The sequence below is a fragment of the Gossypium hirsutum genome, chromosome A13 (genome assembly GCF_007990345.1).
Source record: "Gossypium hirsutum isolate 1008001.06 chromosome A13, Gossypium_hirsutum_v2.1, whole genome shotgun sequence".
Classification (NCBI taxonomy): domain Eukaryota; kingdom Viridiplantae; phylum Streptophyta; class Magnoliopsida; order Malvales; family Malvaceae; genus Gossypium; species Gossypium hirsutum.
In genome coordinates this window covers 101,446,853-101,463,267 of record NC_053436.1, presented here as the reverse complement: position 1 = coordinate 101,463,267, position 16,415 = coordinate 101,446,853, and the positions used below count along the sequence as shown (strand labels likewise).

The following is a 16,415-nucleotide window of genomic DNA, read 5'->3' as shown; positions in this document are numbered from 1 at the left end:
AACATCAAATTCAATTAAAATTTTATAGTGGTAAGATGAATTATAATTAAAAATTTTATTTATGTTTTGAGAGGAAAAAAAGAAGAAATAAATTGATGTTATACCTCAATGATGAACCCAATTTAAGTTGGCCTAAAATTGTGATCAATAAATCTTTTCTTAAAATATGTGTTGTGAATCATTCTTTTCTTAACCTATGTGTTAAGAATAATTCTTTTCTTAAGAATTTGTGTTTATGATGCTTTGAATTTTTCAATTTTTACTAATTTCTCTTTCTTTATTAACGTTTTCAACAAAGCTTTAATAATTTAGATATAAACTTTTTAAAGTGAAAAAAATTCAACTAAACGGTGGATGTCACATGCCATCAACGAAATGATTATCAATGTCATATCAATAGAAGCTAATAGTATTGGTGTAAATATATTAATTTAGTTGACGGAATATAAGTTTAATTACTAATTAAGTATACAAAAAAAATTTAAATACCAACTAAGTACTTTTAGATAAGTTTAAAGAACAAATTACATATTAATCCTATTTTTTTTATCTAAACTAGTCTGTAATCTAAATAAGATTTTATCATAAACCAATATTTCATTTAAAATAAAAAAAATTGAAATACTAACTTTTGATAAAAAAATACAAATTAAAGAATAAAAACTTATATTAATAAATAATATAAATTTTATTAATTTAAGAAAAGAAAACCAATTACACGAATAATTTTAGTTTCCAGTTATTATTCTCTCTATATACCAAAATTATAATAAAAAGAAGAAGAAGAAGGTATAACACAAAGGCTAAATATAAGATAAGATTGAGCCTTTTAAATATTTAGCCAATATTTATATTTAAATATTAATCTATTAAGTTAGGGTAACCATCCTATTTTATTACAATGATAACATTAACATTTAAATAGTTATTTAATATAAAATAACAAAACATATATATATATTTTTTATTTACACTTGGTTTCGATATGGCTAAGAATGAAAGAATTAGTAAATATTTTACCCAAAAAAATTATCAATAGAATCACTTATTTTTTTAAAATAAAAGAATAAAAATAAAATATGTTAAAAATCCGATTTTATAGTAATTAAATTCATCACACTGAACAAATAATTCAGAAATTAAATATTTTATTTACAACACCAGCCTTATTAAAGTATAATTGTTAATGTAGTGTGGATTATGCCATGATGATTAATACATCTGATAAAGCTCTTATTGGGTTGAGTCCCTCAATAAAGTAGCATTAAACAAGTATTTTTAAAATAAAACCTCCTTTTTAGAAACAACACATCTGTGCATGCCAACATGGATTTCAATTTTGGTGTGAATTAAACAAATCCAATTTTTGCATTATTCTTAAAAATAGCCAAGAAGAAAAATCATATTTTACATTATCCTATGCTCATGTAACTATATTTTCTCAACTTCAACATTGCTTAACTCGAATTATTTATTATAAATATAAAATATTTTTTTTAATTAATAAAACCGACACCCGAGGAGACTTGAATACCAAGGCTTGTGAAAAATTCGTGCAATGCACATCCATTGTCGGGGGGTATTTCACTATTTTTTATTATATTATGAACGGATATTTTATTAATAAAAAAGTAAGAACATTCCGCCGACCATTGGTATTTTTTTATTTATTTAGTTTTCTAAACAGAAGATATTGACCTAATTTGTGATCACAGTTTAATCTCAATGTTATTGAAAATATAAAGACGATGAAGTCGCTTTTGTAATCTACAGTAGCAGAATCTGTTTATTCATTCATAAACTAAATAAAACTTCATCAGAGGTTTGCAACATTTTTTACTCAAATTTTGTATGTACCTCCACAATACAATTAAATCATTTATGTAAGTGAAAGCCAAAATTGATTTTGACTCCATATTTATGCTACTTGCCTTGATATTCATTCAATCCAAACTGATTGAATGTTTTAGGATTGGACCCTGAATTTAGTTTTTTTTTTATATTAGCCCTTAAACCATTTTTTTTAGATCATATTAGCCCCTAAAGTTAACAACTATTGCATAGATTAGTTCCTACAACTAATGTAGTTAACTTTTTTCTACGCAAAATCAACTAATAACTGATCTTGTAGTGATTCGTGTATAAATAAATAATTTTTATATATCAAATAATTTAATTAAATAAATATATATATAAATAAAAAATTCAAAAAAATAACAAGCTATTTCTTATATTGCTTTTTCCAATCACAAAAGGCACAAGTAAAAAAGAAATTAAATCAATATCAATTAGTGTAGTAAGATGCGATTTTACTTTCACATCAAATGAAAACGCGCCTAACAAGACACACTTTTTGACTTTTTTAACACTTTAGCTTCTTCAGTCAAATAATTAAATATTAGTGGTTTTGTTTTAAGTCTAGGGTTTGATTCCTTTCCTACTAACATTGATATTTTTTATTTCATGTTGTTTAAGGTTTTTTTTTAATTAATATTTTGTATCTCATTAGCTCCTTTGGTTAAATAATAGTGATTTTATCCTTTAACCATAGGTTTGATTCCTCTTTTAAGCACATTTGAATTTTTTATTTCATGTTGCTTCAAAGTTTTTCTTTTTAATATTTTTAATTAATTTTTTAACTCTTGAACTTGTATTTTTTGTCAAAAATCACCCAACAATGGATGAAAAAGTTCACTTTATCAACTTTACTAACATGGCATACATGTGGATTGCCATGTGGATGGCATGTTAACATTTAATTAATTTTTTAATTTTAAAAATTTTAAAAATATATATTTTTTATAATTTTAATTATTTTTAATTTTTAAAAATAAATTTTAGATTTTTTTTGAAATTTTGAAAGTTTAAAAATTAATTAAAAGCTTATATATTATCCACATGACAATCACGAATATGCCATTTCAGCAAAGTAAAAGAAGAATTAATTTTTGCATCCACTTTGAGTTGATTTGACAAAAAAACGTAAGTTTAAAGATTAAAAAAAATAAAATATCAAATGGAAGGCTAAAATAATTTTTTTGTAAAGTTGAAAAGCCAAATAAATTATTATACCTTAGGAAAGTGAGGAAGAATACTTGCAATATCTTTGCAAAACAAATGCATCCACCAAGTGTATTTCTTTAGAGTAAATTATATATATAGTCACTCAACTATAAAAAAAAATTATTTTAAGCACCTAAAATGAAAAGGTTTGCAATTTAATCACCCACACACATAGTGCGATCATTTTGGTCATTTCTGTTAAAATCACAAACAGCATGCTGACGTGGCAGTTAAACGTCAGCTTGATGTTTGTAATTTTAACTGAAGTGACCAAAATGACCGAATTACACAATACAAATACTTAAATTATAATTTTTTTTTATTTTAAATGCCTAAAATAATATTTTTTATAATTGGACATTAGTTTTTTTTTTATATATATGTTGAGAAATATTGAGAACAAAATGGGGCATGATATTATTGTTAATGTGAGTTGGTTAAGAATGAATTAGTTAATGGTGGGTTAGGTAGGGATGACGGCAAGGTGGAAAGGGGACATAATTATGGCGGAATTAAATTATTTAAATACAAAATTTTAATATTAGAATTCCACATCAATTTTCAAAGTCTTTTTTTCTTTGTTTATTTATTTTAATTAATTCAATTCAAAATGTGGCTAAGATTCAATGCATTTAAGGCCAATTGCATTCCTCTTTCAGAATTATTTTTGTTAAACAGTCTGATTATTACTCTAATTTCATCTTAACAATTCTTTCTTTCCAGAAGCTTAACAATACTTTTTCTTTTCTTTTATACGAAAAGTTTTGTCATAGTTATTTTTAATTATACATTTACCAAAGTTTGCAATTACACTCTTTAATTCTTACAAAATGGTGAAAATTTAGATAATTATGTTGATAATTACAATACCCGTATAATAAGTTAATTTCCAATAATAATACCATTTTAATTTTAACGCTTATATTTTATTTTTAAAAAAAATATTTATATGTTATTTTATTAATCTCCTTAAATAATTTGAATTTTTTATTAATCAGAAATATTTTGACATGCATTTTGAACTACCGAATATTTTTACTAAATTACATTGTATTTACTATAAATTATTTAGACAAAATGATAAATTTATCCTCTAGAGTTTACTTATTTTATCACTTTGGCTCTTAACCTTTAAAGTTTAGTCAAATTACTTTCTTTTCGATAAAAAAAATTTGACTTAACTATCAAAATTTTAATTATATTGATGTGGCGACACATAATTCATAAAAAAATAAAAGTTCAGAATTTTTTTAAATGGTTTATAAAATGTTTTGGAAAAAAGTATCTATGTTAACAATTGAGTGTGCATAGGGTACCACGTGAGTTGTCATGTTAATGCTATTAAAATTTTAACAGTTCAATTAGTTTTTTTGTTTAAAAGAAAGCAATTTTACTAAAATTTGAAGGTTAAGAGCTAAAGTGAAAAAAAAAAGAATAAGAGCCAAAATGACAAAATGAATAAACATTAGGGCTAACTTTATTATTATAACTATTTTTTAACAAATTTTAAATAAATTACATAATATTTATTATTAATTATATCTATACTTGGATAATGACCCAAGATATTGAAAATGAGTGTAATAATGCCATAATAATTAAATAAAATTGCATAAAATATTTATTTTTCCTCTTAAAATTATTAGTAATTATATTGTCAAATTTTTTTACTAACATATTACATATGATGATTTAATTTAAGTTTTGTTTAGTTAGTATTTTTTTTTAGAATTAAAATTATGTATATAATTATAATTTGTACTATAAAATATGATATAAAAAATTAAGATCTAATTATAACCAAACATATTTAAGGAATTAGAATCTTTATAATTACAAGAGGATGTAATTACTATCATTGTAATTACACTTTAAAGCAACTCGCGCTAATGTCTAAACACACCCTTATTTGTTTATTTTTTAAATGTAAGACTTCATTAAAAGAGATAGGGGAAAAAGACTATCGAAAGAACCAACAAAATCGAGGGGGAACTGCCAACAAGTTTACTCTATACACCCGTTCTTGAGTGCCCTCGAAGTCTTCGGACAACATTTGTAGCATGAATATCAAAGGGATATCCCAAGTGAAATGAATTCCATATAATGGGGCCGCCGAAGCTAGAGCATAAATCGCCTTATTAGCATGTCGGGGTTTCCAATGGAAGGAAGGACAATTTCTCGAATTAGGACTTCGGCATTTAACAATTGTGTACTAGCACAGCAAAATCCGAGTAATCAACATTTGAAGAGGTTAAAACATGAGCTGCTTCCTTGCCATCGAACTCAACTAGTATATTGTCAAAATTCATAGATTTCAGCGAAGAAAGAACTTCTTTTATGGCCAAAAGCTCAACCATTCGAGGCTAAAAAACAACAAGAAAAGAACTCGGTTATCTCTTAAAAACAGTCCTTTTGGATCCTGGACCATTGCGGCAAATTTAGATGCGCTGGCTTTGCTTCAACACTGCTGCATCAGTGTTGCATTTAGTCCATCAACCGTTCGGTGGCACCCAATGACCAGTAGGAACATTCTGATGGAGAGGGGGCTCTGCACTTGTTGGTACGGATTGGTTGGATTAGCTGGACCAAGATCCGATGATCTAACCTACTTACTATGATTGTTGGACTGAGATATAAAAAGTTAGATATCTTTGAAATAAAGTCTCAAATCTAAAATCTTTTATTTAAAAGTTTTTTCTAATTTAATTTTAAATTTAATCGAAACTCAATAAAATTGCTAGAGGTTAAAACTCTCAAATTAAAAATTTGAATAGATTAATTTAAAATTTCTTTTGGGTGCAAAAAAATTGTTTTTTAATCATAATTCTATTCAACTCGATTTAAGTTTTTTACATAAATGATATAAAAAATAAAAAATTACGAAAATGGGACAAGTAAAAAATTATTTACAAAAATAAGTAAATTCAACAGTTTCCGCCGATGCCGCCTGACACATTGGCGGCACCACCCCACTTTTCCCCCAATCATGTGGCCATTATTAGTTTAAAAAAAAAATTTATTGTCACCACTATGTCAGGTGACACCAATATGTATTTTTGAAAAAAATTCAAAGATATCGGATTACAAAAAAATATATTTTAATGGTGCCGCTAGTGTGTTAAGCAGCACTGGCAAGATTTAATCTGTAAAACAAAAAAAGTAGGGGACTAGTGATTGTCCAATCATTTTCACAACAAATGGTCAGACCGATACAACCATAATTTTTCCTAAATTTTTTTCCGTTAAAAAATATTAAAAAATATTTTCGTAATTAAAAGAAAATATTACGAAACACATAGTCGAGTTATACTCTTCCATCCAGAACATATCGTATCATTTGCGTTTTCGTTTGTATGGCAAAAGCGTATCCGGACTTAACGTTGCAGATGCCATTCCTAGTATGGTGCCAAATTAGTTGGTTGCATGGTTTAGACGTTGCAATAGGCAGGTTCAAAATTCTACTAGCATCATGAGGAGCCAGAATCCCTTCAACTAGCTGCTCATTACATTGCATACCCTTCTCGTGCAAAAACTTGCTAACTTTCATCAGTTCCACGCTGTCCAAAGGATTCGAAACAACATAGAAATTCTCATCGTCAGGTAGGCATGGATCATTAAAAACTTGAATATCATTCCCAATACCAAACCTCCATTGGGCCCCTTTAATAATAATTGATTTGCCACATGCATGCTCTACCATACGAAACAAAGGGCTGCTTCCCTTGGTTGAATCATTGAACCCACCTCTAGAAAAATATTTAGCCTTCAAAATTTTACCACAAACAGAGTTGGGGTTCATTGTAAACCTTCAGCATTGCTTGCAAAGCATGTAATTGAAACAATTCAACTTTTAAAAACTCATTCTCCCCCATTTTTTTTTTTTGCCAATCAAATCTATCTCAAGACATCTAAGGAATCCCTTTATTCTCATAAGATCCCAAACCCTACCAAAAAGAACTCATCATACGTTGCAAAGCTTCACACGCACCCAACGAAAGGAGAAAAAGGCTCATACAATACACCAGTAAAACTTGTGCAACGGTCTTCAAAATCACTTCCTTCCCTAGTCTAGAAAGAAGTTTATTATCCCAACTAAAAATTCTTTTACTTACCCTCTCTTAGATGAAAGAAAAAAATGCTTTTTGTTGCGTCCAAAAAGAGAGGGCAACCCCAAGTAGTTACTGTAATCGAAAGAGGAGAGCACCCCCAAAATCAAGTGAACCTCCTCATGTTCAAGCTAAACATAATCCTTGATTTGTTGAAATTTATTGCTTGTCCAATGCCAGGATATTTTTAATAGTTTGGTGCTCAAATTCTCTTGCTTAAAAAAAATAAAAAAATAAAATAAAAAGCTATTGTCCCAAGTAGGTCACAACAGGCATGAGTATTTAAAATGATTATGAAAAAAATTATATTATAAATATTAAAAAATATATATTATAAAAACAATTTATATATATTAAATAGAAAATTATATTATTTAATTTATAAAAGTGTTGTAATATATTTATTTATAAAAAATTATAATCAAGTATGGATATAACTTTTCATGTGTCTATGCTATATATTATAAAAATAATATACTTAATTCATAAAAAATGTTATAATTTTTTATCATAACTTATTTGTAAAAAATAGTTTTTTAAAATTTTAAAAAAATTATATCATTTATAAAAATTATTATGAAAGTTTTTGAAAATTTATAATAAAGATTATATATTATAAATTTTATATTATTTTTTACTTAATTTACATATTATAAAAAAGATTTAAGCTAGCATAAGTCTTAGTTTATATAAGTTCTTACTCAAATATTATAACCTTGATGTTAATTATGCAAATAAAAAAGATTTTCTTGCACTATATCGTAGGGTATAATATCATTTGAGAGAATGATGCTAGATATAACTACAATGGATAGCTCACAAACTCTTTAATTTAAGATATTTGAGATTTCAAAATGTGGTTGAAAAGACATTTAATGTTCTAAAATAATATATTTCTCATATCAATATCATCTTAGCATAGCATAAAAATCAAAGTTAATCGTACTAATATGTTGCATATTTCATACCTTCGATCATAAGGGAAATTGAGGCAATCCATACTTTGTAGAGTACATGAAAGGAGATCTTCATAATTTTAATTATGCGAGTTCAAATTCAAATGATGATGAACTTAATCAAGTACCAACATATGATAATAAAAAGTATATGTTAAATATTAAAAAGGAAATAACTCAACAAATATGAACTAGAATAATTAGATAAAATTGTAAATGATGTTTATTTTTCTTGTTATTTTTATTATCAACTATTTTTTTAGACAATTTTATTGTGTTAGTTGTTTAAAAAATATTTTTATCATACTAATAATATTTTATAGCGATAACTGTGTAATTGAAGGAATTACAATTCTACATAATTACACTACACTTTCATTCAATTATTCTGTTTATTGTCCAAAGATTCTTAAGGATATCTATGTCCAATAGATAATAGAATACAACTATAAGTATAATCCTCAGAAAAAATTAAACATACCATAATATACACACTGAGATAACATAAAGTTTGGCTTGTCATAGTGCTGTTGAATAAGGTATAGTTACAGCAAAATAAAATAATCTGTACATCGGGAAAAAAACATTTAATATTGGTATGAAAAAGTTTATTGTTCTTCACAGTTGAGTTGTGTATATATAACTGTGAAAGTTCATGTCAAAGTTCAAGCTGAAAGCTCAAGCTAATCTAATGCGGTTAATCAGATGGTTGCACTGAAAGACTGAATCCAGGTCACTATCTAAATATGAAGTTTGATTACTCAAAATGTTAGAGAATAATGAAATTTAACTTGAAGCAGATTTAAATGTACTGGAAAAAAACTTGAAACTGGATCGAGTCTTTCTGTCAACTTGCTTATTGTACTTCTTTTGCAACTGCTGCTTCACCTACCTGAATATCTTTGCAGTTGGGTGACACCCCTTGTGTCGTGTACTCATCAATGCGTTTCGAATTTGGAAGCTGTTGGTTCCTCAACAGATTATAATCTGCCTTCATCCGAAGCATTGGAATCGCGGTCTAAATCCGTTGACTCGTGTTGTTGTGATTCAGACAAACTTGATGAATGATAAAATGGTGATGAACAACCAGAGCCATGGAAATTCATCCTTTTGCTGTCATCATCCTTCATCTGTCGTGCATACACTTCTAAATTGAATCCAGCTGGGTTTCTCCCACCAAATGCAACATCCAGCTTATCCAAGTCGAAAATTTCTTCAATTACTTTCAGGCTCTTTGGATCATCAGAATAGACAAATTTCATTTTCTTGTATGTCTTAGTCTCAAGGAATGGCTTCACTATCTGCCAGAGTTTCCATCCATTAAATCCATAAGAATATCATGTAAAACCAATGAACATGTCAAAACCATCAAAACCAGGGAAAAAAATGTATGACAAACAAACAGAGTATAGGTTTCTTTTATGTTACTTGGACTCGGGTGTAAATAATGGATATGGTATGTGTCTAATTCGGATATGATCAAAATGTTCTAAATTTTTCCAATGAATTTGGATGGTTCTTGGAAGCAATATCCCCGTACCCATGAGTTGGACACAAGTTTCAGGCACAATTACTTCAAGAAAAATGAACTCAAAGTAACATAGCATCTAATTACTTTCTCCAAATTTAACGAACTTAATGCGTTATGTAAACACACAACATAGAGCGTACTAAGTATCTCCTCTATGCTAGCACTCTGCCATTTCTCATGTATGGTGGGGTAAAATCGAACCAAGCTGAGTTCATGCTGTAAGAAACTCCAGCTTGACTAGAAATTTGAGGATCAAAACTTGGTTTGAGCTCAATCGAGTTTCAATTTTAAGGCTTGAGCTCAATTTCAGATAATCAAATGGCTCGAGCTCACTTGACTAGTCTCATTTCAATTCAAGCATAATTGAGCTTGAATTCAAGTTCGAATTGAAATTTTCAAAACTAATTAAAAAGAAAATGCTTGATTAGGTTCATGAACTACTTGAGTCAAGCAGTAGAATACCCATTCAGCTTGCTTGATAGCTCGAGCTTGATTGGACAATGACCAAGTCGACTTTTAAATTTTTCTTCAAGCAAAACCCAAAGAGCTTGTGAGCGCCAGTGTCTCACTTACAACTTTAATCTAGCTAATCATCGTCAAACAAATGTATATGTCATGGCTGTTTCCTTATCATTTACAAGATAATTATAGAATTATATAAGATATACATATCATATCACCTATTTGATTAAAATGACTAGTTCATCATAATACTTTAACTTGAAATGAAAATATGAAATGAGGATAAGAAAGAAACAATATACCGTCCAAAAAGATTCAAATATTTTTGGGGGATTATAGAGAATTCCTATGCCCAGTCTCTCTGGATAGTGGTCTTGCAAGATACGAGCAGTTTCCCGAGTCACCTTAACAGATATACTTGTCATTGCCCACCCTTGGAAATCGACAAGCCAAACCATCTGCTCTTGATCTTGGACCAGATTCATTATAGCATTTTCTATGCAATAAACCAAGTATTTGATCTGCCCCACTGGTGAGTTTGTATTCTGAAAACAGAGAACTTGTCCAAATTCATTGATATAAAGAAAAACTAGAATAGTAATACATGAGAAGCCGGAAAATTAATTGAACAAATACCTGGAGACCAGGTCTCATGACAAGAACAGGCCTCCCAAGTTTGTCACAGTAATTAGCTCTGTAAACTTTTCCCGTCTCAGCTTCTTGAGCAATATCTTCCTACAAGCATAACAAAACGTTGTCTCAGCAAGATACTGATTTAAGCCAAAATTCACTACTAAGAGGGAACATGTACGGCCAAAAATATTTCAATCTCACAGCTACCCATTAATTATAGTTACAAAGATATCCATTTGTGAAACAACTTTAATTTCAACCCTCACCACCCAAGGGTATGGCATGGAACGGCTGTAAAATATCCATATCATAAGAAGTAGAGAGGAACAGTAGTAGAACTAAAAGCCATCTATGTTAGTCAGCCTCGGGTGTGAGTGTTGAACAAGTATGCATCCGACACAAGAGTTTTTCTATATTTTCCTTGTATTCGGAAGAACCTCGGAAGGTCATATCCTCATAGCCAATACTGTATATGCATCAGATATGGGCAATTGAAGAGTTGGGGCAATATAGCCATCCATGCATCCCTTATATAGTGAGACAATTGAACAGCTCAATCAAACAATATACAATCTCTAAATAACTTAGTTATCAGAGGTAGTGTGTGACTTTGTGATGCTTAAGAAATCCAAATTTCATTAAAAAATGTTCAGTTGGAAATAATAGAATGCGAACCCATCGGATTGCCTCTGGCTTGTATTGAAGTCTCCACTTCAATGTTTCTTTTAACATTTTGCTCGCCTTCTTTGTATTCCAGTTCCTTGCTCTGAGGAATCTTAAAATAGATGCATCCGAACAAAGGACTGGTAGTTTGTCAACTACTGGGCCAATTAGTTTCCTAACATCGTCAATCTGAAGTGAAAGGAGTCAATTAGTTGGAGGTCATTCAGCTCAAGTAAAATTTTGCAGTCAACCATTTCGTTGCAAACAAAGTTTAAGATAATACAAAGTGCATTCTTGGAAAACGAATAGAATAAAAAAAAATTATGATCATAGCTTATGAAACATCCCAGTGCACCGTCTTGGTTTACAGCATCATGAAAAAGTTGATGGGAATATTTAAACACTTATCTCTGGCTTTCCATATGATAAGAGTGTGTTGTGACATCTAACTTTGTGTTGGAAGCAAGAGACAATATTGTGATTCAATCACAAATGTCATTCTCCATATTCCTGCCAAAAATTGTATGTAACCTAGGTTTACATTCTTTAAATGTAACTTGTCATCATTGAAGATTAATATATGGAGATTCTAAAGGCTCAAAGATTCTTACATGTAGACCTTTTGAGGCTCTATCACCTCAACAAAGTGATGTGTATTTTTATTTCAGACTCGATTGCTTTTGACTACTAAGGCACTGACCTAGCATACTCAAAACCCCCCATAAAATTTATGTTGCTTCCACTCTTCTTTTTTCTTAAAGCAACCGTGTCCAACACTTGTATCCAACACATATCTGAACAGGGATATAGGGATATGATCCTCTGAAGACTCACCAAATAAATCGAATCTTGGAATAATATTGAAATACCTGTGCTGGATGCATTACTCATGTCCAATACAAAACTGAGTCCAAGTAACATAGCATAGAAGTACTACTGTATGTTAAATTGAAATCATTTGAAAAATATGCATGTTAAAAAGGCATGCTATGTTGATTTCATAGTTTTTTCACCTCTTTCTTCGGAATAATAACTTGATATACCCTATTTTTGTTTTTGTTGCTATTGAACCTTTGAAGGCACAAGGATACTAGACAGCTACATGGATGGTTTCACTAGTATGCTTGAAGCTTCTACATGACAAGTGGTTATTAGTTCATGAAATAAAACACGTAAGAATTTCTTATTGCTTTCCATTTTGAGCCCTCCAACTTGAGATAATAGCAGAAGACAAGTCCATCCATATCACTAGAAGGACATGGAAGCCTTCATTTTCTTATCAATAGTAGCTAAATGATAAAGCAAAAGTCTTAAAATGGTTACTCATCCAGTGACTCTTTTAATCAATCCACGATATAGTCAATTTTGTTTCAAGACTTCGGCTAGTAAAATATACCTTTGCTTGTTGGTCGACAGGGGACAAAGACTTATCGCTGGCACCTCGTTTCAATTGTATAGATGACATTTTCGGAAGTTTACAAAGCTCAGCTGGTCAAAATGGCAGAATAGAACCTATAACCTGAAGTATGTAGTGGTAGAATATATGGCCTTCAGAAAGAGTTCAAATCCCAAAACATAAAAATTCATTTAGATCTCAAAGCTGAATAAGGACCAATCAATGTCATAATCAAACAATTGTAATCATTTTATGACTCAGAAAACTCTAATAGCAGATATCAAAAACTAATTATTAGAAAAAGAAAACCATCGATACTGTGTCCTAATATGTGAAAAATGCTTGAGAAAGGACCATCAGGTTGAGGGTTCTACATGGTCTAGACATCTGAAACTCCATATTACTTTAAATTTACATATAAAGTTATTATACTTATTCATCTTTCTATTTCACGTGTTTTTCAATTTAATTCCACATAATAGACTATAATCTCACATAATCACCAATAGAAAATATCCATGTGGAGCTTGGAGTTTGAACAGTGTCATCCCTCTTCAATTGGTCAAAATATAAACTGTAATGTTGTACAATCAGAATTCTAAATTTATTAATTCCATTCCTCCCAACTATAGCATGTCAAAAAAGTATATATAAAACAGAAAAATACATAACAAAGAAACAGGGGATAGGGAAGACCAACAAATATAACATAATTAAGAGAAACAAATATAATCATTCTATCTGTGGGAAAAGAGAAACAAATATAACATAATTAAGACTTCAACTTTAGCCAATATAAGGAAGTTCTAAATCTATAAAGATCTAATAAAATTAGGAACAGTTGATTCAGGTGGAGAAACACTATCTACCATCAAATGGTGTAAAATGTCTCATCTCATTAGCTTAAAGCTGATGTGAACTTCTCTGTATTAATCATGGTGATCACAGCCAATTTAAGGATTACTAATATCCAGCTTTTGATACCCAAAAATGAAAAACAAAAATTTGAGTTAAATTTGGAAAGGAAGTTCTGTATACTTCCAAAGCCCATTGTGAAGTGAATTACCCAAGTTTGCTCTAGTTTCTTTTAAAAGGGGACAGACGTCTCAGCAAAAGGAGCAAGAATCAGTTGGAAGGCCATTTTTGCCAGCCAAAATCAGAGGGAGGCCCAGGACTGAAAGATTTACTATCACGGAATCAGGCCTCAAATCATTAGACACCTTTGGACAATTCTAATAAATGCTGGATCATTGAGGGTAGCCTGGATAAGCAACTAGATACTGTAGAGCAAAGATACCTGGCAGATCACTGCACAGGGTCATAATAGCTGGAATCAGAAGAAACTACTCCAACTCAGTCAGTTGTGGCTCACCATGGGTTCAGACAGGAAAATGAGAACACTAAGTGGCCTTTCCCAGGAGACACATATTCAACTGCAACAGTCTGGAATGAGATCTGACCAAGGAGTGGGAAGGTGGCATGGCACAGGCTACTATGGTTCAAATTTCATGGCCCTAGACACTTGCCACTTACCTGGATAACATTGAAGAATACACTCCCAACAAAAGACATGATAGCTTCACGGGGGAATGCTAGTGAATGAGACGTGTCTTCTCTGCAAGCAGGAGAGTGAATTCAGAGATCACCTATTTTTTTGGTCTATGAGTGTTGGGCCAATGCAAAGTTCAGAAAAGAGTAGCAGGTTGAGAAGAAGAGCTAAGGTGATCTATGAGTGAGCCAAAGGGCAAGTTGTTGATCTCCGCTATCTTTCAAATTGCCTGGTATGCTTTGGTATACATGGCGTAGCAAGAAAGGAAAAAAAGAACAGACTACAAGTATATTGAAAAGACAGGCAAGCTTATTAGAACTAATCAGGAAAATTACATCCATGCAGTTGTAGGAGAATAGCCAAAGACCCTGTTAATTAAGACCTCCTTAAAGCTTGGGGTCTAAATTCTACCATTCTGTAAAGCTCATGTACACTTTTTGCAGCTTCTCTGCGTCCTGTATGGTTAGAATTCATCTACTTATTCAAAAGAAAAAAAAAAAAAAAGGACACTCTAAAAGAAACATATAAATCTGTTATTCTTCCTTTTGTGTTTTAGAAAATAAAAGAAAAATCCATATGGTACTATACATAAAACCAAAAACAAGTTTCTTTTCCCCTGAACCACAGCTATTACAAATTAAGCATTTGAATAACAATAATCTTCTACCAATTTACCCTTAAAAGGACTTTTAGCCAAAGAGAGGTTTTGCCTCCTGGCTCCAATAAACCTAACAATCAAACTTTGGTTTAATAGTTTAGCCCTCACATATGAAAAACTTCCACCAAAACTTGGAATTCAAAGTATTGCCATAAAAAAACAATGAAAAACTTTGGTTTCTAATGTGCTTTATAATTTATCCCTCACAAATAATCTTCATACCTTCAATTTGAGTGCTCCTTTAGATTCACCGGAATTCCTTTTATAGCCTCCTTAAAGTGAAGATTATTAATACCCAACAATGCCTTAACAATCCTCTATCGTTATCCATCTCCATCATTTCCAGCTTTAAAGTTTCTCAATTCTGAATTTTCATGAAAAATCACCTACAGTTTATATCTCTTCAATACTTCCTCACTTAAACCGACAAAACCAATTATGGCTAAGTTTGGGAACAATGTGCTTATTCTTTTCTTCAGATTATAAAATAAAAACAAAAAAGGCCAAAATTCTTTCCTTCAATCAATTGTTTAATTCCCATATGAAAATTTTATTTTATTTTCCTTAAAAATGTTGCAACTTTAGGATATGATTACAATCTTCCAATGAAAAAAGCATAAGATTTAAAAGAATCCCACGAAAATTATATCGAATTACGATCTGGTAATAAATAAATCATAAAAAACTAAAAGCTTTTAAAACCAGAAATTCACCTCCGGAAGCTTGTTCCTTAGCAAGCCTGGCTTATTTAATCAATGAATTTGGCATCACAAATAATCATTCCTGTACCAAAGAGGGGAAAAAAACACATCAAAAACAAAACATTCAAATAGTAAAAGAAGAAAGAAGAAAGAAAAACCCAGAAATAATATCCAATGAAACAGAATAATCGTACACAAACCGGAGAAAAAAATGGATGAAGCAGGTGTAACTCATTTTGAGACAAGAACAATAAGGAACAGTAAAGAATATCAAAACCAGAAATAAAAAACAAAAAAAAAAAACAAGACAAGAAGCTTACCTGCATGGAAACAAACGAAATGTTTGTAGGAGAAAAAAAGTGAAAGAAATAAGAATAAATAATAAAAAAAAGGGGGGAGAAATAGGTATGGAATTTGACCAGAGGGTGAGGAGGTTCGGTTGGGTGAAAGTGATACGTGGCGCACTGGACCTTGGCTTACGCCCGAGATTCGAGAGGACTAAGACGTTGGACCATAGGGCGCCGTTGTTTTCCTACGAGTACTGCACGTGTTTGAGGCGTTCTTCAACCATGCATGCAATGAAATGCAAAATATCAATTGCTATAAACATCCCATCCTATTTGGTTATTTTCAGTAAAAAAAATAATTTTTTTAAAAAAAAGTTAAATTAATAGATTTCGATTTTTTTAAAATTTAG

At 30.3% G+C, this 16,415-nt stretch overlaps 1 protein-coding gene across 5 annotated transcripts; it reads right to left on the bottom strand.

Annotated features, from left to right (window-relative positions):
• Positions 1–8,603: 8,603 nt before the first annotated feature.
• On the bottom strand, positions 8,604–16,191 carry LOC107893122 (phosphatidylinositol transfer protein 3). Of its 5 annotated transcripts, XM_016818044.2 has the most exons (8): positions 16,039–16,191; positions 15,731–15,800; positions 15,240–15,381; positions 12,811–12,933; positions 11,427–11,603; positions 10,755–10,853; positions 10,421–10,663; positions 8,604–9,426 (listed from the first exon to the last, which is right to left on the bottom strand). In XM_016818044.2, exons 4-8 carry the CDS (start codon positions 12,877–12,879, stop codon positions 9,106–9,108), a joined length of 909 nt encoding a protein of 302 aa, XP_016673533.1. In that variant the 5' UTR covers positions 12,880–12,933; positions 15,240–15,381; positions 15,731–15,800; positions 16,039–16,191; the 3' UTR covers positions 8,604–9,105. The 5 variants fall into 5 exon arrangements, with proteins under 5 accessions (XP_016673533.1, XP_040941408.1, XP_016673532.1 ...); XM_041085474.1 differs by lacking the exon at positions 15,240–15,381 and having other exon boundaries at positions 12,811–12,962; XM_016818043.2 differs by lacking the exon at positions 15,240–15,381.
• Positions 16,192–16,415: the final 224 nt, after the last annotated feature.